Below are 23276 nucleotides of genomic sequence, written 5' to 3'. Positions count from 1 at the left end.
TCAATCTCCAAATTCTTACATTCAAGTCAAATATCTCTAACTGATTCTTTAATTAATGCTATATCCAAATCCCAGAAATACGTGGCAGTCCCCAAGATGATTGTATCACCCAAACACTAGTCTAACTCTTTATCTCATTTTAAAGTGTAGGGAGTTCCTCCCAAATTATAATTTGGGGCATCTACTCTAGAACCTATAATCTTTTTCGATACCTTAATCTACTCTAAAATTTAGGGCATTCATTGATGAGTCGTGATTTTTTGACTCCCTCTCAAATATACTCTCCTGGTGTGATATGTGTTAGAATATATTTTTCTCACATCCCATAAATATGTGTAGTTATGTATTCTGATGAAAAATTATATGGTTCTAACACATGACACATTAGGAGAGAATGAGTGAATATGTCAGATGGGGGGGGGAGTTAGAAAATCATTATTCTTCTTTGATATCCTAACCTAACTCTAATAATTTGGAGTACCTAAATATCACTCTAAAATTCAAGTAAAAGTTTGAAATCAATTGTAGGAAGAAGTTCAAGTTCTCTTGATTCAAAAAAGTGTCTTACAATTCAAGTTATGAAGCCTTTTTGATTGTGGTATCACCCAACAACAGTGTTGTTAGGAAAGTCTAAAGCTTACCTCCATCCCTCTATATAATAGGCTCATCCTTAGCTTCTAAATCATATAAGCCCTTCTCTTCTTAAGTCGAAAGATAGGAGTCATCAGGGCTTAACAAGAGTGTCGAACCTCCAAAGCCTTCTCTGACAGAAAAAACTTTGAAGCATTCATCTCGTTTCAAAATTGGACTCTTCAAAATTTCAATAAAACCCCTCTCTTTAAATTACGCGTGGTGTCTCTAAGAAAATATTTCGAATATTAATGAAAAAGTAACGATGCGAAATAAAAAACACAAAACTTCTTATCATGTCACCAGGGTGGTTCCTCGAAAATTTTGAAACGGCCACACTACTTCAAAATTGGACTTTTTCTCTAACAATCGAAGTCCTTCCAACTAAGTAAAACCATTTGAGACCCAAAATAATATGATCAATTCAAATCATTGTTGTGATCATATCTTGTTGAAGGAATTTAGATTTCTCTAATATTTTAATCACCATAAGACTAATATCGTTCATATACAAATCAAAGAGGTACTTATCATATAAAAAATAAATAAATAAATACAAATCAAAGAGTATTCTAAGCAAGACCCACTTATTTTAAAGAATTAAAATTCCAAGCTAGTGGGCCCGTACGCCACATTGTAAACACCAATCTACTTATTTTCTACGGTCCAAATATGGGGACCATCGTTACCATGGTTTGTTTGTCGCCTCACTTCCAAGTCTTAGTCCTTATCCATAATTATATCTTATAAAAAAATAAAAAATAATATCAGTCAACAATCTTATTATTTATATTTATAACCAGACATAAATTACATGAAATCCCTCTTCTTTTGCATTTTAATTTCTCTGAGATTTTAAAAACATGCCTGACAATAACATTGGCCCCTAAGAAAATTCCAAAAGTTAAAAAAGAGAATTGCTATCGTACCCCAATTTTTACTAACTACATCCTGATTTCTTAAATTATTTATCACACCAGAATTAGAGATAAAAACATAGAAATCAACGCAAGAAAAAGATAAAACAAACCATTACAAAAGTTTGATTTAGGTTATTATCTCAATATTACAACGTATTATAACACATTCAAACAACTTCAACAAGTTCATATAAAATTAAAAAAAAAAAGAGTCTGCTGCGAACTCTGCACCCCCGACCTTGAAAGAACATAATATTGAAAGGACATATAAACGACTCAATCTGCAATCCCCCGTTGATAGTAAATAAGGTTAGTAGGTGTTTGGAGAATTCCAATATGTGATGCCGTTAGGTTCCCCTCATATTCATATTTAAAATTTCATCCAGACCCAAAAACACTTCAACCTTTCATTCTATTGGCCCCATATATTAAAGCTTATACCGTTGAAGACTGATAAACATACTAATTGAATTAGGTTCCATTTTTCTTCATATTGAAAAGAATTCCTTTCAAAAGTGATCATCCCTTGTTCAAAATATGTTAAAATAATTATAAATTTTTTCTTCATGAGGTCATAAGTTTGAGTGAACCCTTTTATTACTAACTTGACCATTAAGGTATAAATTCATCAGCACCACCTCAAACACAATCATAATTAACTAAATCGAACAAATATATATCTAAATTAAAAAGAGAGTTTTTATTGACACCCAATCCTTTACTTATTCTCAATCATTGAACCTATTTCGTCATCCGGCAGATACAACAGTCGTTTTTTATTGGTAGCACTGTAGCCTTTTGGTTAGGGTATTTGGGCAAGGGGTGTAATAAATAAAATTTGGGGTGCCAATAGCAGCCTAAAAAAAAAAGACTAAACTCGGCTGGATTATTTTGACCACTGTTTGAAAAATCATCGTCAAACATTGATAGGAACACGTAGAAGACGCGTGTGAGCAAAGACGTTACCGTACGTTGATATTTTCAAGAATATTACAAAAACGCTATCTCAAATATCGCGATTTATTCGCGATATATATGACCCCACCATATCAGCAGCCGCCCACGAAAATTTGCAGGGGTGACTGGTTGGAATCTTTTACCGGTTACAAAGGTCTAAAGAGTTTCAAAAGATTGAGACACGTGGCACACCAAACCGGTTGAGCCAGACAGATATTATGGGAGTGGGTGGGGCCAACTGAATTTAAGTTTCATTTAGTTTGCATTTTGGTTTGGTTTGAGTTGCATTTGGAGGAAAGTGTGAGCGAGTTGCCTCTTTGACCAAAACGAAATGGAGTAGAAGGAGAGCCTCGTTGTCTTTGTTTTCTCTACTTCTTTATCATCCACTCGTATACTTAAAAAAGAGGTGAAAGTTAGTCTTTCTTCGTCGATCAGATCGATCGAGTTTCTCTCTGAAACCCTTAATTTTGAAGGTACGCTCTCTCGAATTTCTTTCTTATTTTAATTTTGACAGATTCTTCTTGTTTCTCATGTTCTGATTTTCAGGGATTTGGGGAATTTTATTGTTTTTAAAAGAAATATTTGTCGGTTTTGAGGTTTGATTTCTTGAGATTGCTTGTAGGTTTGGGTTTGATGTATGAAAGTTTCAAACTTTGTTTTAGAATTTGACTGCTTGGGCCGATTCTTCCACTTTTTGCTGATTTTTATTTAATTTGTCATTTTTTTCTTTTCTTTTCTTTTTTTTCTATGTATGTTTCTAGAATAGTAGACTTGGTCTTCGTAATCATTCTTATGGTTTTAATTTCTTTGAATGAACCCTAAAATATTTCATTTTTTTCTTGCAAATCCGTTTAATTTGTTCTTAGTCTTTGTTCTTTTGGGGATAATTGGAGGAACTCTTGTTGAATTTTTCGAATTTTCTCTGTTAATCTTGTAGAAAAAAGAGTGGTAGATTGAAGAGACAGGTGCTCCATGTGCAGTGGTTCAAAGAGGAAATCATCTCTGACTAATTTGGTCATGGAGGGTGAATTACAGAAGCAAAAAGAGGGTTTTTTCTCTAACTCTTCGATTTTGCTCGAATTCTCTGCGTCCGATGATCTAATAAGTTTCAAACATGCGGTGGAAGAAGAGGGTTTCGATGTTGATGAGGCAAGTTTCTGGTATGGAAGAGTGATTGGGTCTAGGAAGATGGGTTTAGAGGAGAGGACGCCCCTCATGATGTCCGCCATGTTCGGGTGCGTCGGAGTATTGAACTACATACTCTCGAAGGGTCAGGTTGATGTAAACCGGGCATGCGGGTCGGATGGGGCGACCGCCCTCCACTGTGCTGTTGCTGGTGGATCTTTGGCTTCATTGGAGATCGTTAAGCTCTTGCTTGATGCTTCTGCAGATGCTAATTTGGTAGACGCCAATGGAAATCGTCCTCGCGACCTTATCGCTCAGCTTTTAAATCCAGCTTGGAATTTGAGGAAGAAGAGACTTGAAATGATGCTAAATGGAAGTAATAGTCTTGGTGAAGGATGGGTTTCTTCTGATGAAATTGTTAGCCAACCGAAACCTCAGAAAGATGGGAGCGAGAAGAAAGAGTATCCGATCGATCTGTCGATGCCAGATATAAAGAACGGTATTTACGGAACGGATGAGTTCAGGATGTATACTTTCAAGGTGAAGCCTTGCTCGAGAGCATACTCCCATGATTGGACGGAGTGCCCGTTTGTGCACCCGGGTGAAAATGCCCGTAGACGCGACCCACGAAAGTACCACTATAGCTGTGTCCCGTGCCCTGAATTCCGAAAGGGCACTTGTAGGCATGGTGATGCCTGTGAGTATGCTCATGGTGTGTTTGAGTGCTGGCTTCACCCGGCTCAATATCGGACTCGGCTTTGCAAGGATGAGACTGGGTGCACCCGAAGGGTGTGCTTCTTTGCTCACAAACCCGAAGAGTTACGTCCCTTATACCCTTCGACGGGGTCGGCAGTACCTTCTCCTAGATCATCTTCAACTAACATGTCTTCCTTGGACATGTCTATGATGAACTCGCTGGGTCTTGGCTCCCCGTCGGTCTTGATGCTTCCTACTTCAACACCTCCTATGTCACCCTCAGCTGCCACGTCATCTCCAATGGGGGGTGCCATGTGGCAGAACCAGTCTAGCCTCGTCCCCCCTACATTGCAGCTCCCGAGTAGCAGACTTAAGACTGCAATGAGTGCTAGAGATATGGAGTTGGAATTTGATTTGCTTGGCCTAGAAGATCATCATCACCACCAACAGCTGCAATTGTTGGATGCAATGTCAAATTTCTCCTCACAATCTAATTGGACCAACTCCTTGGCTGCTCTTGCAGCCTCGTCCGGTGGTCGGTCTGGGGAATACAGTCGGCTTGATGGAGTGAACCCTACTAACCTAGAAGATGCATTTGGATCTCTCGATCCTTCTTTATTGTCTCAATTACAAGCACTCACACCAAAATCATCAACCTCCCACATGAATTCTCCCACTGGAATCCAACTACGCCAAAACATGAACCAGAAGCTTCGTTCTAGTTACCCAACCAACCTGTCATCTTCTCCGGCGAGGACACCGACATCTTTTGGGCTTGACCCATCTGGGGCTAAAGCAGCTGCCATCATGAATTCTAGGTCCGCTGCCTTTGCAAAGCGAAGCCAGAGCTTCATTGACCGTGGTGCAGTGAATCATCATCATCACCTTGGGATTACTACCCCGACTAGTTCAGCTACTAATATGCAATCAACCCTTTCTGATTGGGGTTCCCCAGGTGGTAAATTGGACTGGGGTGTTCAAGGAGAAGAGCTGAACAAGCTTAGGAAGTCGGCATCGTTTGGATTCCGAAGCAGCCACAGCGGCAGCAATATTGCCATGGACCTCCCAGCTTCGATGACTTCCACTGTGGGTGTGGACAGGTCCGACGTGTCTTGGGCTCCACCAGTGGGGGAGGAGCGATTTGGTTTGGATGAGCAACAACAGCAGTATCATCTTAACAGTGGGGGTTTGGAGATGCTCTCATCATGGGCAGAGCAGTTGTACATGGAACAGGAACAGATGGTGGCTTAGAAGAGAAGACCACATTTCCTCCATGTCTGCCTCCTCCTTTAGCCTAACAAGTTTATTGTCATTTTTTTAATTGCCATTAATATTTTTATTATATGTTAGTGGAAGAAGGAGAAAGAAAGAACAACAGAGACTAAAAAGTATTAAAAAAGAGGTATAAATAGGTTTATTTGGGCTCCTAGAAGGAGTAGGAGAAAGTAAATTGTTTTGGGTTTTCTAGTTATTTGATCTTCTCTTTCTAGATAGAAGAAGGGGTCTTTTTTCCTTGTTTGATTAGATGAATCAATGAAATGTATACATATTTTTCATGATTATATGATGTGCCTTCTCTTACTTTGTGTTTGATACTTTAATGATCCTTTTTTCTTTTATAGAAGCAACTCGTCTGGACCATCCCTATTTTCTAACCTTTTCAAAGGTGCTTTCTGCCTTCAGATTTTAGAATTAATATCTTAGTTCTCACCTGCTTGAAGGGGATTGGGTTATCTTATCCTACTTCTGGGAATGATAATTTTGGTATTTGGAATAAAATTCGCTGATCATCAATAGGAATTAAAATAGATGAAACCCAGTACCTACCATTTGGATACATAATAAGGGGGGAAGTTCCATTGACACGCCAGTGAACTCTTGGGGGGGAGGGGCAATTAAGGGCACCACCCTCTATGTCACCTCTGCACCTTCTCAGGTGAACCAACACCTCAACCACTCACCTTGTCACCTCTGTGTCTTCTCCGGTGAATCAACATGTCAGTCATTCTCTCTCTCTTTCTTCTCCTCCTCCTTTAGCAGGGGCGGAGCTCACAATTGCCCTCGCAGAATTTTGAGACACCCCTATATTTTCAACTAATTACATGCTACGTTTGTCCCCAAACCCTCACCTCCTTCCAATCGTATTTTCCAACACAAATAATTTTTCCATCATTCAAGTTTTTCAACTATAAACCTAACCATAATTTGCCCCCGCTACAGGAAAATCTTGGCTTCGCCCCTGTCCTCCGGCACCACGAACATAATCCCTCTCTTCGACACCTTTGCATCTTCTCCGATGGAAGAACACGCCGGTCATTCTCCTCCCTCCTCTCTCTCTCTCCTCCTCCAATCTTTTTTTTTTCTTTTTTTTTCTGATCATCGGATTCAATGGAGTCATCGGAGTCGCAAGAGGTGCTCTTTGACATGGAGTGTCCAAAATGTTTTTTCATGTGTTTTTTTCATAATAATAAAAAAAATGATCCGTTCTTAGAGATTATTGGCTTGTCAGAAAGATTTCCCATGATAAGGGGCAAGGATGCCATTTCTTTTTGGCAATTCAAAGAAAAAGAAACCATAACCACTAAAACCAAAATCATTAGGTACACTAGACAAATAAATAAATGTTATCTGTTAACTGTTGGGATAAAACTTGTATCTCAAGGACGCATAACTTATCATGCATCTTAAGATAAATCACAACCGTGGAATTTTATAATTCTAGGTGAGTTTTTATAAAAGAGTAGACCAAAACCAACCGCTCATTTATGTACACGTCTCTTTCTTTGTTTTTATTTGTTGGGTGGTGAGTCAGCAGAAGGAAATTGGAAAAATGTTATCTAAAACGTGTGTATTAAATGTTTAATTTTTTTTATTTATAAATATAAACAACTTATCAAGGTTGCTGGAGTAGCTCAGTTGGTTAGAGCGTGTGGCTGTTAACCACAAGGTCGAAGGTTCAAGCCCTTCCTCTAGCGCTCTACGTGTAGTGTGTCCACATATTTTTCAAAATGTTTTAATTTGAGACCTCACCTTCTTTCTTGGATTTATGCTTAAAGATTGTTTTTTCTTGACTCAATTAAATAATGAATTGGGTTTTGGAATCATATAGATTTATCCAGAATTGATTCGATAAATATAAATTTTCTTGGGCCCCTTCCAATAAGTTGTTGGAGTTTATTTGATCAGAGCAGTGAGATTCAAGAAACAATTTTTTTGTTTTTTTTAAATAAGTAAAATATCATTTTATTAAGATGGTCGAGATGATTGACACAAAGAAACAATACAAGAGAGGCACAATTAAGCATAAGCAATGTCATGAATATGGATCCATCTTACAACAAAATCTTCAGAAAAAGACCCCTTAAACTCTCTACCTGCCTTGCACCAAAAAAACAGCAAATGCAGGATTGACATAATGATGGTATCGATCGTCTCGTATTTTCCTTCAAAAGTGCATTTGTTTTGTTCCAATCAAATTCTCCAACAAATCACGAATGAAATTATACTCCACGAAAAGTCTTTTGGCGTCTCCAAAAAAGGGTTCCCCAACCCTCAAAGACGCTTTGAACCAACCAAGGTAAATGGTCCATGATGAACTTGCAAAGAAAATGCTTCCAAATCCAACTTCCCACGATGCAATGGATTAAGACATGGTTGGCGTTTTCTTCCCACCTCAAGCAAAGTGGACAAACATTAGGTCCCATGAGACAATATGATTTGAAAACCTATTAATTTGTTTTAAAGAAAAAACAATTTATAAATTACAAGTTAATTAATTCAATAATAAATATAAATTATTATTTTTTCAAATATAATTTTTTTTTTTTTTTTTTTTTCAAATTATATTCTCGATTCACATATAGTTTGGTAGAGAATATATGAGTTGAAGCTGTAACCTCCTTGGAAAAAAAAGGTGAGAAAATTATATTTGGTCGGGATGTTGAAACTTTCAAGTTGAAGTAGATTATTATAATTTTTTTTCTCCATATGTCTAGTCGTTAGGGTTACCCAATTCTTTGGTAAGGCACCGAATTTTGACTTGGTTCGAACCCAACCAGTTCATGGTCCAATTCGCTCTGGGTTAGTGAAATGCAGTGATCCAAAGGAATTGCATGTTACCTTATTATTTTTTACATCCCCTCCACATGTTTAATAATATTTGAAATATCCCTCTAAAATTTCAAACTACTAGCCTGCCCCTTTGATCTTGGTCTTTATAAATAGACTAATGAAAAATGACCAAATACCCTCATTTTCAACTAATAAATAAGAAAAAAACTTTTACTTTTTCTTCCCAAAATCTGCCATCTTCAATCTCGTTTGTACCTTACTCATCACTTCAACCTTCAAACACCCTCATCTTTGTCTAGTCCTACGACCTGGGTTTATTCTCAAGTGGCAAATCATGAATCGCGAATCCGAATTCCAATTGAACCCATGAATTAGGTAACACAACTCATACATGAATTGGCTATCTCTATCCAAGTACCTCTTTTTACTAGTGGGTGTGGATCCTCTGTAGTTCTTTTTTCCCGTAGTTCCTTGTAATAACTTTATTCATCTTATCGACGGGATACTAAAATCCCATCGTTTAAGATTTGGAGTTCAATGACCGTCCATCTTCAAAGTCTTAGATCGGCTTAAAATAATTTTGTTTTTTTTTTTTAATCTGATCTACACTATGATCCTTAGATGGCTGAGGTCCAACTAATTAATTGGGCCAGATATAATCTTGATTTGTAGTAAAAAAAAATAGTAATAATAATTCTAAAGACTAACCCCTTCGTATTTATTTTTTTTACTTAGTCCATCTCAAATAAAGCCCATTAAGATCCCTTATAATATGGCCCATCTAAGATGAACATCGTCTGCGTCGATTAATATAACTGGGCCACCTATGACGAAGGAAGAGCTCATACACCCTCGCAATTAGAATTCTCTCTCTCTCTCTCTCTCTGAGGTCTGAGTTTCAGAGATTAGGAGTTTGGAGGATCTGATAGTGATGGATCGAGTGCAAGTTCTTCTGGTAGGGTTACCATTGTTTCTATTCTGCGCAGATCTTCTAAACATGTTCACTCCACCACCTCCCAAACCATCTCACTACCACCAACGCCAACCCTTTCTCCAACAAACCCTAGATTTCCCCACTCAGGTAAATTTTTTTTCCTAATTTCCATTGATGCATCTTCTTCAATTTATTCAAGAAATGTGGTGTTGTTCCCAATTGGGTTCTATCTACATTGAAAAATTCTCTCTTCTTTTTTGGCTCTAAATGCAGAAAACAGGCGGTGGGGTCGGTATCGGCACCACCATCAACATTAACTTCTGCTCTTCTTGCTCCTACAGGTTATATACATTTCCCTCTTCGCCTTTGTATTGGGTTTTTTATTATCTGTTTATTATTGGATTATTTGTTGTTTTCTTGGAAATTGGATTGAATTGGATGTTCGCATATACTCTGGTAATCGTTTTATCGAAAATGTTTCCGAAGATTAAATCTGTCTGTGGGTGGAAGTTGTTGAATTTATTTGATCATTGAGAAAAGGAAAACCCCTTCAAATACTGCCTCTTGTAGTTTTGATTCATACCTATCGATAGGAAAAAAAGAAGCTTTGATTCATGTTAGATGTTGGGTTGTGCTTTACTAAGAGTGTATTATTTCAATAATGTGCAGATCAAAGTTGGTGTGGTGGTGTTTCTTTGTATTACAAACTCTTTTTGTTTAAGATGGGAGATTATTACAAATATATACATATAAACTCGGTTGTGGGACAGTTGCATGCATGGTTTTAAAACTCGTTTTGACGTCTCGTCTCATCTAAGAATAAGACCGAGTTGTCTCATTCAACAATGAGACAATGGAAAGTCTCTTTAGTGTATGTTAGGGTTTTGAGATGAATTGTCTTATCCGTCTCGTTGGTGGACGATACAGAGACGAATCGAACGAGTTGTCTCAGTCTCAGACGAGATTTAAAGGTATGGTTGCATGTATTAAGACCATGTTGTCAACGGAAAAGGGTTGCTAACATCTAGGGTTTATTTATCTTTAAGTCCTTCGATGTGTTATTTTTAATGTCAATAGGAAATTATATAGCAGTGGAGTTGTTAAGATCTTACTAATGTCGATGGAATTGTTTTTTGGCTTTGAAATATTTGAAAAAAGAGCACATGTTTGAACTCACATCTTCCTTTCATTTATAATAGTAACTCCAGTGTGCATGGTCTAGGTACCACCATTCTGCCGTGATAATGTTAAACTCTTAATAGCTTGAGAATTATGTAAGAAGGAAAAAAGACACTTGAGATTGATATCAATGGGTTATCAAATAACTCATCAGCTTGTTATCAACCATCAGCGTTAACATCACTATGCTTGCTAAAAGTGTACCTTGTTCACTTCCAGAGTTCCAATCGACTAATTTATCACATTAGCCTTATACATTACTAAATTGAAAATAACTAATAGAAAATACGATACATGAACAAGTAATAAAAACCTTAAAATGATTAAGAAGGAGAATTCTTGCTTCATGGACATCACATAGTAATCATTTGATGTTCCAAATTTCCTTCTTTGAGATTATTTGATTATTATGGTAAATCATAAGCAAGAAGAGTCACTAACTTCTTTTGTTACTAATTTCTTTTTCTTTTTGTTCTGTTTATTCATTTATTTCATATATTTCTTATGAATATTAGAAGCTTGTTCCTAGAACAATGTAGAGTTTATGCCTAACAACACCACCTTGCTTCATAGAGACATTGCTTTTTTCTTTTTCTTTTTTCAATGGCAAGAGCTGATATTTGGCTTCCATTTTTATTTATGTCTTGATCTTTTGCGTTGATAATTTTATCCTTGGTCTTATATGGATTGAGACACACTTTATGCATTTTAGTGTTCAAAAAGGTACTTAATGTAGCATTCATTGGCGATGCTACTGTGATGCTTTCCATAGAAAGTGCTAGGTTAATGGGTTCAAAGTTTTAATGCTTTGCATGTATTATACGGGGATTAAGGCCATATCAGCATCACTCAAGCCCTGATCCTAATGCACTCTGGGAGCTTAAATGTGAAGTTATGCTGATTTTGCATGGATGTCATCTAAAAGATGCTTGATAATTGCTAAGATTTGTGCTTGCTTTGAAGTAATAACTTTTTTTTCCTTGCTATTGGTCTTTGAAAATGGTTTATTTTCCGATTGTCATTATTTACTTTTGTTTCTAATAAGTGACCCTTTTTAGTTCCTTAAATTTAGGACTATGGGTTATTTACTAATGCAGGAAATGTATTGTGTTATTTGAAAATCTTCTGATTTATATATAATCTAAGGTATATGGTTGCTTTGGCAGGGGAACTGCAGTGACAATGAAGAAGATGCTGGAAACATCATTCCCTGGGATCAATGTTATTCTTGCAAATTATCCCCCAACACTTCCAAAACGTCTACTTAGCAAATTGGTACCAGTTTTTCAAATAGGTGTAGTTGGAATTGTAATAGCAGGCGAACAAATTTTCCCGAGATTGGGATTTATGACACCACCTCCTTGGTACTTCTCTATGCGCCAAAATAGATTTGGAACCATAGCAACCACTTGGCTTCTTGGCAATTTCGTGCAATCCTTTCTGCAAAGTTCTGGAGCTTTTGAAGTATACTGCAATGGTGAATTGGTAAGTGACTTATTTTTATTTTATTTTTTTCTTTTCTTGAAAAGCTCATATTTAGTAAAGTTAAATATTCACTTGAAAGGAAAATCCTTTTTCTGAGAAAACACATTTATAGGTCTCTGTTGGGACAAAATTAGAGGTAGAATGGGAATTAAGTACATGTGGATCTCCAATCCACATATGTAGAAGATCTCCTACAACGAAAGGTTTATATAGTTTGACAGTTTGCATAGGGCATTGTCAATCCCTCCATTCATCGTCGTTTTGTTTATTCCTCTATTGGACATTGTAGGTTTTTTCTAAAATGGGGGAGCACAGGTTCCCAGGCGAATTTGAGTTGAAGGAGATTGTTGGCAAGAAATTGGCCAATTCAAGGTTTGTTGATGGCCTTGGAGCAGGTCTATGGTCCTAGTTCATCTGTAAGGCTTTGAAGTCTTTGATCTACTGAAATAGTTGCTGCAGTCTGATGCTTTGGTTACATGGTAGATAATCAAAATTTCAAGTACCTTTGTGGGGGGGGGGGGGGGGTACTTCAACTTGTAAATCAGATTGTTACTGAATTCAACATTTAAATGACAAAGGTAGTGGTATCTTTCTTAATGCACCATCGGCAAACTAAGCCATGACTGGAGTGGTTTTGTTGTTTTTCACCAGTCATTCAAGGTGGTACGATAATGGGGTTGAGTTTTAAAGCGTCTGAATCTTATTTCTACAGACGGCTGGCTGGCTGGGGATGCTGGCACGTAACTTATTTCTAAGGTTGTGTGTATATGGGTGTGGTTGAGTGCTAAATCTATATTTGTGGCGTATCAAACAGTTTACAAAACTCTTCAAACAGTGGGTATGGTGCCTCCTTATGCTCTACCCATATGTTGGATATAATAATCTTTCAAATACACCAAGTACCAACTATAATCTGTTTTTATTAAATTAGGCTGTTGTTTTATGTGATCAACAAAGTAACAAAACATTTTCTAATATATATATATATATATATTGGGGAAAAAAATGGAAAAAGAACCCCACCCATGACAATGAATAAGGTTAAAGGTCAAAATCCTCACCACTATTTATTCTTTCACCATACTTTATGTTCATAAAAATAAAAACAACTATTTGCCTGAACAATGGTTTCTAAAAGGAATGACAGTTGAAATCCCAAATTTAAAATCCGTTGATCAACTTGTGCGGAATTTTCTTCTTTTTCCCTCTTGAGTTGTCAGGGTTGCGTGGCATAAATTATAAAATTACAAAAAGAATTGCGTGGCATCCAATCATGTTTTTGGTAATTATGGGATGCCACATGGACCTCATATAAACAACATCTATAGACTGTCTAACGTAGAAGAGGTCCGACTTACAGCCCTGCTGCATCCTTAATAATTATTTTCTGGAACTCTGAACCAAAAAAAAAATACTGCGACTCTGCAAGTGGCCTTATAAAGTCAACAAAGTAGAACATATTACAAGTTGCTGCTAATGGAGAAGTTGCTGCTCTGAATAGTATTTCATTCAGATTACAAGGCTTCATGCATCATGGAGGGATATTCAACCACAAATTAAATCTTACATTTGTTTTGGATCATCATTTTTGTGTCAGATGACAATATTATTAAAACCCTTTCTTTCAACAAAAAAAAAAAAACCAAAATAAATTAATTATAATAATAATAATAATCATCATTTTCTGGCACAAAAATGATCCAAGCATATCCTTACATTTTCTACAGGCAAAAATCTTATATTTTTGCCTCTTACATTCTAATTTGGAATAGGGCTCAGACCCATAAGCTCAGTTGGTTTGACATCTTGTAAACCAACTTTGAGGTCGTGGGTTGAAGTCCAGCTTACCCAACTAAAAGAAAATAAAAGATAAAAATTTGAGACAATTCTGAATCAAAACTGTAGACGATTTACAGAAGACCACACAGGCGAGGTCTGGAGCAGAACTGCCTCCCATTAGCTTTCACTACTGCCATTACACCAGCTGTCAAACCAGCCCATAGTATTGAAGACATGAAGTGTTGTGCATTTCGTCCCACTGAAATATAAACCATGGATTGAATGTAAGACACTATCAATTACCTATAGTAATAATCGTCACAAAGCCTTATCCCAAGAATTTTGGGTTGATCCTCCATTCAGTTCTATCTAAAGATGTCTAAAGCATCCGCAGTTATCTCTAAAGGAATTAAATAAGAAAAAGGAATATGTGTTTAGTGCTGCAAAAAAAAGAGTGATGAGCTATTGACCTTGGTTAAGCGTGATTGATGTTAGTGTAATGCCCCCAACTATAAAGACCGATGCGACTGGGAGATACTGCGATTTAACATGAAGGCTGAAAAATATCAGAAATAATGGTGAAAGACCAAAATGTCCAGCAAGAACGAAAATTCATGGAGCATTTCCAATATAGCCATATAAGGCATTAACTATATATATATATATATATTCCCATAACTGCCATTCAAACACTGGGCATTCCCATTGATGCAACATCTTGTTTTGGCCATAGCCCAAAAATCCCACCACTTGGATTATCCTGAATTCTCGAGCCATCTGACAACACATTATATGGACAGGTGAGAAAAAGAAATGACTGTCAGGATTTTTTTTTATTTTTGTTATTTATTGTCCATAAGAATGTTGCCAATCTGATAATTAGACAATCCAAGTAACAGAAACTTTGAACCATCAAGCAGAATGTCATTGTTGAATGAGATGGACCACTGATCTGATGGCAGGTGGTGGGAAGTACTGGAGTTACACAACTAGGTATTTGAAATATAGTCCCAAACAGGGGTAGACTGTGATATTGCTCACCGAGAATGATTCAAACCCATTCAGCTGGAATGGAGAAGGGCAAGTTCTGCTGACAGTGTAATGGCCACTGATGAGATCCATTGCATCCTACAATAATTACATGGAATTGAGGAAATCTTCAAACACACAAATTGATAATCGAATCAGAGCACTAAATTTTTTATTTTACAAATTAATAATGTCAGAATATTTATTCAATATGATACATGTATTAATATATTACTTTTATGTGATTATTGTTATAAATAAAATTCTGGAAGCATCATACCTGTATCAGTAATGTATTCTACTGATACTATTATATTATGATCATATACAGGTATCTGGGTATCATAAAGTAGGAGAGACTAGGGATCTTGCCTGTCGAATGCCATCATGAAAATTATTCAAATAATATCGTGAAACAGCACTCATTCCATCCTTAATCAGTCCTGACACAGTCTGTCTTCCAAATCTGCAATGTTGTGGAACCGAAATTAATTTGCAAAAAAGGATAAATTTGTATTAACTTTTATATTGCATTATGCAAATACTTTGCAAAAGAACTCATCATCAGTAGTTTTAAGCACAGATTTCTATTTAAAACAATAAAATTTTAGAAAGGAAATAATACATGAACTATCAGAAACTTAAATCTGTTTTTCTGTTAAAAAATCAACAATAAATTCTTATAAAATTATCATGATTCCAGAGTTTAGTTTCTTGCAGGATATTGAGCAACTTAAGAGATGTCTGCAACAGGGATACCTGACGAGGTCCCCTTTCAACGCATTTGTCCCAGAATATTCCAGACTTATCTCATCCCCTTGTTCAACCCATACTATCACAATAAAGTAGACAACATAACTACAAGGGCATCTTCCGACTTAACAAGGGAAAAACAAAACTAGAATCAATTTCTTACATATCTTGAACTTCTCATAAATGTCACTGATCATGGATATATGCTCTGTGGAAGGAATTGCTCCCATCCTCTGCAGCTGTGAATTTAAAGATTTCCGAGCCAAGAAACTCTGAAAGAAGACATTTGAAAAAAGTTCATGAATCAATTTGCAACAAAGGACTGAAGTTTTTTTCTTCTGTTATGGATAAAATGCATTTTCATTAGAAAGCAGAGAGAAACTGTAAATACATCAGAGAGGATCCTCAGTTCTATATGAAAAGATGAGGTAACTATAAGTCCATAACATACCACATGGAGCTAAAGAAAAATTATCATACCTGGGTAACATTTGTTCGATCAAGGCAATCAATGCAGTTAACCCTAAAAACTCCTTTCTGCTCTGCTAGTATTTCTCCTTCCAAGTCTACGAGAAAGTATCTGCTCAGCTGGAATAGTAACAAATTAAAAAGGTATCACTGGTAACCAGTATAGCTGGAATAGAAATGTTCTTACAAGAACTGTTCTAAAACTTGTAATCTATCCAATCTCATTACCCTTGCTTTTCAATGTCCTCAGAGATTTGATCATAGAGAAGTTGAAGGCCATCAAAGTTTGATTTGCCACAGCAGCGATGGAAATCGAAGGAAATATATCTGAGAAGCAGTTGTATAAAAAACATAGAGTTAAGAAGTAAATTAAGTTGTCAAAAATAATGTAGGATTTCCTTGAGAGAAAATTCTTGAAATTGAAACAACAGAGGGCAGCAACATTATGAAAATTACCCATCTAACATGACAATTTCACACCACACTAAAGTAAATTTCACCGCACTAAAGTAATATATGTTTACATAAACTACAATACACACAAGATAAAAAAAAATTCAATGTTTCCATTTCTACAACTTTTGGATTCTTGGTAAATGGACACCTTTATTTTCTAGAAATTTAGTGAGGGGTCCAAGGCCTTGGGAAACTGGTCTTGCTATTGAGTGGAGAAAGCAATTAGGGGTAGTACAAGCTTGAGTAATAATAAATACCATATAAATATGGGAGAAATTCAGCCAAATTACAGTGACTCGGTCCTTGGTCCAACCAAGTTGAGTACTGAAACTGAGTATTTATTCCTACAATGGAAGTACTCATTATCATTTCACAGAAATTTGGGCAGCAAGATTTCCAACTTCCAGACAACAATACAAAACCAGGATTTTTTTATATCTATTTGTTTATTTTATGAATCACAAGAAGGAAAAAATTATCGTTGTCAAAGCCTTGTCCCTAAAATATGGGATTGAATGAACTAATCCAATTCCACCATTCAAATCAAGAGAGGAAAAATTTATTGAATATAGAATATGTGGGAATAAAATTATAAACAAGAAAGTCACCTAACATGTGGAAGCCTCTGCATTTCAGCTGCATATGCCAGACTTAGTTGACCTTCATCACCATGCTACAGTAGAAAGGCAAAAAGAACACTTAAATATATATATAAAAAACAGAACATTAAACATGAGCTCTAGTCCCTCAAAGTAGCAGTCCCATTCAAGATAACAAGTCATATATTGGAACAACTAAATCAAATAGTATGTGCTGGCCCTCTCCATCGTATAAATGGCAATGAATAGAAAATTTGATCAATAAGAAAAACCTAATAAAGCTAAAGAGTTGTTTAAGCATATGTATGCAGGTGTTCTGGTCTAAGTATAGTGAATCCTGCATTAAAAGAAATAGCAAATCAGCCTTTCTGAAGTTCTAACTCTTAAGAGGTCCATATAATGAGCAATAATGACATCCTCTGTGTCCATTACCACCACTAACCAATTCAAAGCTAGTTCTATATCAATTGGGTTGGATGTGGATGACATCAGCCAATGGAATCAGGCAATCTAAAGATGCATCAATCCCCACCAAATTAACAATTTCACCATGCAACAAAGACAAGGTGCTTTTAGGAGTTTTGAGGAATCAAACAGGTACCAACAAATGGAGACACCTCTGAACATGCCACGTAGTGTCACCCTATTTTTTTAATGATTATCTATTAAAAATGACTTATAAGAGAGGGCTGCTTCAGTCCTTCCTTCATATACTAAATTATTAAGTTCCTAAACAAGACAATGGTTTGATATTAGAAATCTACTTTGATTTATTGATGCATTGAAATGTCTTCTTTCATTTGTCACATATTTCTTTCCCAATTTTTTTTAATGAAAGAAGTTCTGAGTTAAATATAGGTAAAATAATATACTATAATACATGTGTATGTATGTGTAAGCCATTTGAGCTTTTCTCAAAAGAGTCATGCCAGACACTTTATATACATATTGGACACTGACACATGTGTCTCTGTCCTTGCAAATCAATCTCAGCAAGAACACCAATTGCATAAAGACAAAAATAAATACAGTGATATAGAGGCTGTGAGTTATAAAACAATGATAAACGAAATACATCATGTTTCAACATAATGAACCTCATTAGATTCCACCAACATAATAGCCAACTGAAGCATAAGCTAATTTTTCTTTAAACAGACAAAAACATGAACAATGTATGCATATCAAGTGAGCAATAAAATTTTAGGTCAGATTTCATGCTCTGGAATAAATAAATTGAAAGAAAAGAAATACAAATGATAAAAGAGAAAACCCTTACTTTATCAGTCAGGTCAATAGCAATGGTCTCTCCATATCTTTGGGTGAGATCAAGGAAATGGCGTTCCACGACTTTTGGCTAGAAAGGAAATACAAGTCTGCATGATTAGATGCTAACTGTTATAAAATCACAGGATGAAAGCAAACAACCAAGAGAAATTCACTTACTGTTTCTTCATGATTAATGATTTTAATCTGTGGCTTGTAGCTCAAATCCACAATTTGCTCCCAAAGAAGTGGAATTGAACCTCGAATCTTAAAAACAGATAATCAGCATTTTATGCATTGAAACATGATCATATATATTAACTATTAAGGTAGGAATGTCGGAATTTAAATTTGTGCCTACAATAGCAAGTAAATTTTACATGCAAAAGAATTTATGAAGCAACCCCAAATGCATAAAGTTGGTGTAACTTCTTCATACCAGATTAAGGTCCAAATTTCAATGGGTTTGTCAAAACTGATGAGTAACAGCTATTTGAAATAAGACATGTGCGTGCATGCATGCATTATCTTTTCATAGGCTAATGGGTAAAAAATTGTTTGTAACTTTGTATCAAGTAACTTTCTTTTCCTGATAAGTATTACTAAGTACTTATTATCATCAGCATCTACTACTTATAAAAAACATTGGGGTCCGCAACATGAATCCTATTTCGTCATTCAACCCTACCTCCATCCATGTCATTACCAGCTTTCCTCTTGCCCTTTTAGAACCTTCGAGTTGAACCAAATCACTTTTTCCACTGTAGATGTTATTGGTCTTATTTGTACAGTTCATGCCCAAGCCATCTTAAACAATTTCCTTCATTTTATCTCCTCCAAGGGCTAATACTAAAATCCCTCAAACATCCATACTTTGGACTGGAATGAAAAACTAACGCTAACAAAGGTTGAGTTGTGTATAACCATCTATGCATGCTAAAATATGATTCACATACCCCTATCCTTAAAGTGTTCAAAAGTCTCATATGATGCTTAAATGAAGGCACGGTTCCCTATTCAAGTTTAAGTAATAATGATTAAGCTGGCAAATGCATATACCCAGTCCACTGACATGCATATTGTTCCATTACAAAAACAATGAATCAATTGCAAATTGACTAGCTACAATATGGCAATTGACAGTAACTAGTTCACTCCAAAGGTCACATTGCAAGATAAAACATGCATGTAACATCTGAAGAAGCATGAAATCTATAGAAATACCTGCAAAAATGAGGACCTAAAACCTTCAAACTCCAGCAATTGCTCAGTTTCAATAAAATTAGCAGTGTCCCCTTCAAGGTTAGCTCCTCTTCTCCACATTCTTGTTCCTAAAATTTCACCACATTCCCACACCACAGTTGACCATGTCATGAATGCTTCTACATAACTATATCAATTAATGCATGCAGTAATTATTTCATATCATCATACCTAGACGCCGTGTGCACCTCCTTGAAATTAAAGTAATCTTAGCAAGAGACTCTTTAAGCGTGAATTGTACAGTCCGAAAACCTAAGCCCCATGGTTAAGTGAAAAACAACAAAAAATTCACACGTATTGGACCCGGTTTGGCTATAATCTGAATAAAACAATCTACACACAGCACGTAGAGAAAGATGGAAAGAGAGATAGAAATCAGGAAAGAAAAATCCTTAGGAAAGCATAACCGATAATCAGCTTTAGGATACTTCCTTGTATCAAAGGAATAATGAATGCATCAAGCTGCATCAAGCATAAGTGATGGCATGTCAGAAATAAGAAAAAAATATTACTGATATCAGAGTTTCAAAAATCCTATACTAACATATCTAATCTAACCTTCCACTCGATAAGCTCTTCCAACAAATTTCTGTTCCAAACAAAGCGAGGGTCAGCCTGTAATGCAAATATAATATTAGAACCTCAAGAAGTAGCTGAAAATGTAATGGAGCAATGGACATCTTTACTATTCTAATGAGAAAGGGCGGAGTACAAATGGTTTGACACCAAAATGTGGATTCCAAAAATGCCCGCACCTTAACATTTAAACTTAATATAAGAAGGGTCATTTTGGTTAAAAAATCAAGAAAATTGCAATCTCACGTCCCTAAAATCACGTTGGTTAGTTTTTAAAATTACAAAAATATATTTTTTACCATGTAATCTTCAAAATCACACTTTAATTAATATCTTAAGTTACAAATAAGCCCTTCAGATACATGTGCATTTGCACATGCCACCTTCTAGTGAACTAAATAACAGAAGATCATGTAACTGGAGAAGAGACAAAAAAGTAATCGACTAGTGGGGTTCCTTATCTGTGCCCATTCTGCTTATGGGCACAGAACACAAGAACTCCATATACCAACAGACCTGTTTCCAAAGCGGTTTGCTTGTCCTCCCTTCTGTTAACTTGCACCTTCTCTGTAAGCTGGTAAACATCATCAGATACACCTTGCAAACATCAGTTTGACACGATCTAGAAATTAAAGTCTGAAGATACTCTATCAATAATCTGCTTTGATACAACGCACAATAAAAGTACTAACTTTAATGTCAGATCTGTTTCATAGGAATAATATAAGCCTGGAGTTGATTCCACGGTCCTCAAGAGACTCGTAAAGTAAGCCTCATCTCTTTTCTGCACAGGATCATTTGCCTGCTTCATAATCAAACCATTTTTCTACCAAGTCCCAGAATATAATAAAATTGTAGGCAATAATAAACCTACACATATTTAGTACCAAGAAAATTGAAAATTCTTACTTCTTGAAAATTTGAAAGCTTCAAATTCTCGTTGCAGGCCATAAATTTCAAAGATGTTACTCGGAAAATTGGGAAACCAAGATACATGCCAGCATCCTCGCAAGAAGTAATTACAAGTACATATGTTCCTGTATCAAAAATAAGAAATAAAGCTCAAAAATTCAATTTTGCAGCTAGAGAACAAAGATGGCATGGCACACTGTTTCCCATGCCATTCCATTTGCAAAAGAGTTTAAGCCAGTGAAACCACTTGCCCTAAAACATCATGGGCATCTTAAATCTCACGTGCAACTTGCATATATGAATCTAGGGGGCATAAAATATCTTTGTTTTTTTGTTTAAATAATTGCAGAGGTAATGATGTCTTACAATTAAACACCCAGGGCACCGAAAATTTGTTTAAAGAAATATTTTTTACTAAAATTGACGATTCAGAATAGGAGTAGGAACTCAGGAATAGTAAAGAATTCTTATTTTCTAAGCATGCTGGGTCATCTTCATATGGTTTGATTTAGTTTCCAATATCTTGAAACTGTCACTTACTTGATATCATCAACAAATAACAGCTATTGGAATTTCATTCAGAGTCCATCAAATAAAGATGAAGTATAATTATTTGAACACCTCATTAGAGAAAACAAGGTTCAGTAAACAATGTCACACTTACAAGCATGGTTTAAAATGTCGTATCGATTGAATGTTTCAGTTAATGAAAAAAATCAATACGGTATCAGCCGATACATTCCCGAAACATGCATGTTTTGGGGTCAATGTTTTGCAACAGTCTTGATCGATACCGATACGTATCAAACCAATACATTCAGATATTTAAACCATGCTTACAAATTCTATGTATAGGATCTTTTTATTTTTTTTGATAGATCTATGTATACATATCAACCAATAGAAAAGTGGCTAACAAATGAAAATAACTTTGAAATTGATTTCTTGCTCAAAAAGCAAGATAACACAGCTGTTAGTTTTGGCCCTAATCTCAGGTTACTTCGGTCGACGTATGCAGGATCAGTTTCGTCGCAGAGTGCCAGGGGTTTGGGGAGCGTCCATACTCCGTACAACTTCTGGGGATATTTTTGGTACTAGAAAATACGTTTGAATCCCTAGGACGCTATATACATTTGTTCTCTGGAAAACTCTATTTTTGTACTGTTTTTGTGAATCCATCAATAAGAAATATTCATCGCCCTGCCCGTGGACGTAGGCAATTTTACCAAACCACGTAAATCATGTGTTCTTGTGTGTTTGTTTTCTTTCGATCTCATAACCAACCAATTTTCTATATTTTATTTTTTTGCCTTAATCGAATCAAGAGAACAATGCGCTCTAAATTCCTTCTTTTAATAAACATCATCATCAAAGCTTTATCCCAGAACTTTGAGCTCAGCATTTAATAAACACTATGTGCATGTTAATTAATATGGATTTAATAAATCATAACTTGCATGCCAGCAGCCTTTTATATACATATATATTCCTAAATTCCTTAATTACGAAGTATGGAATAATTACCAGCAAGTAGCCTAATTGTTCCAACCACGCCATAAATTTTAGAAACTTTGGTAGGAGTCCCAGAAGAATAATTTCCTGCATTAATAGATAGAAGAATTAACACATTTCCAACCCAATTACCCAAATGAAGATTATGAGAGTTCTATTAGTTAGTAAAGGTGAAGTTTTTGTAATGAACTTCGGTGTTAAAACTTGGAAGGCATATTAGGTTTATATATAAAGCAATCTGCATCTGAAATTCAAAAACTAAATAGACTCGGAAACCTTAGAGTTTGAACAAGTTGGTGTTAATTACAGCTTTTCAAATGCGAGACAGAGAGAAGAAGAATAACAATAAGAGATCCTAACCAATTTCAAGATGAAAATTCCCATCAGAGCGATCGATCGAGAAGGCCTGTTCAGAAGAATCCAAGGATTTAATCACGAACTTGTCTGGGAATTCCTGCAATTCCATCTGGTTGCAGAGCTTGAATCCCTCTGTGGACACTCGATCTTCCATCTTTAAATTCTTTGAATCAGAAATTTTACAACCGAAACAGAAAACCCTAAGAGACCTTCAGCTCTAAATGCTTCGAAGAAAGATTGATCGATAGTCGAAACAGGGGAAAGAAGAAATGAAAGAATCACGTCAACTTGGCTGCTTGGGACACGAAA

The 23276-nt window shown here is 35.9% G+C and overlaps 2 protein-coding genes, 1 non-coding gene and 1 pseudogene across 8 annotated transcripts; 3 read left to right on the top strand and 1 right to left on the bottom strand.

Moving 5' to 3' along the window:
- The first annotated feature begins 2821 nt into the window (after positions 1–2821).
- On the top strand, positions 2822–5909 carry LOC147399502 (zinc finger CCCH domain-containing protein 66 pseudogene; annotated as a pseudogene). The gene is made up of 2 exons (XR_015179080.1): positions 2822–2980; positions 3445–5909. The product of XR_015179080.1 is annotated as a zinc finger CCCH domain-containing protein 66 pseudogene (transcript).
- A 1320-nt stretch (positions 5910–7229) lies between these two features.
- On the top strand, positions 7230–7303 carry TRNAN-GUU (transfer RNA asparagine (anticodon GUU)). Its single transcript has one exon. It is a non-coding gene; the product is annotated as a tRNA-Asn (tRNA).
- A 1897-nt stretch (positions 7304–9200) lies between these two features.
- Positions 9201–12890, top strand: LOC147399500 (selT-like protein). The gene is made up of 4 exons (XM_086444879.1): positions 9201–9480; positions 9607–9674; positions 11679–11997; positions 12287–12890. The coding sequence occupies exons 1-4, from the start codon at positions 9331–9333 to the stop codon at positions 12404–12406; spliced, it is 657 nt and encodes a 218-aa protein (XP_086301005.1). The 5' UTR covers positions 9201–9330; the 3' UTR covers positions 12407–12890.
- Positions 12891–13645: 755 nt separating this feature from the next.
- Positions 13646–23276, bottom strand: SAC8 (SAC domain-containing protein 8). Of its 5 annotated transcripts, none has more exons than XM_086444874.1 (20): positions 22971–23275; positions 22623–22697; positions 21096–21223; positions 20879–20991; positions 20703–20760; positions 20169–20225; positions 20039–20072; positions 19782–19862; positions 19572–19678; positions 18528–18614; positions 18361–18438; positions 17091–17155; positions 16255–16353; positions 16039–16138; positions 15722–15830; positions 15565–15637; positions 15178–15271; positions 14818–14904; positions 14247–14313; positions 13646–14035 (listed from the first exon to the last, which is right to left on the bottom strand). In XM_086444874.1, the coding sequence occupies exons 1-20, from the start codon at positions 23119–23121 to the stop codon at positions 13908–13910; spliced, it is 1791 nt and encodes a 596-aa protein (XP_086301000.1). In that variant the 5' UTR covers positions 23122–23275; the 3' UTR covers positions 13646–13907. The 5 variants fall into 5 exon arrangements, 4 of the variants coding, with proteins under 4 accessions (XP_086301000.1, XP_086301001.1, XP_086301003.1 ...); XM_086444875.1 differs by having other exon boundaries at positions 20879–20988; positions 22971–23274; XM_086444877.1 differs by having other exon boundaries at positions 20879–20970; positions 22971–23274.

Source organism: Akebia trifoliata, chromosome 6 (assembly GCF_017979445.1).
Source record: "Akebia trifoliata isolate Shusen 1 chromosome 6, ASM1797944v1, whole genome shotgun sequence".
NCBI lineage: Eukaryota > Viridiplantae > Streptophyta > Magnoliopsida > Ranunculales > Lardizabalaceae > Akebia > Akebia trifoliata.
Note: the sequence above shows the minus strand (reverse complement) of the source record. Positions and strands in the feature narration are given on the sequence as shown.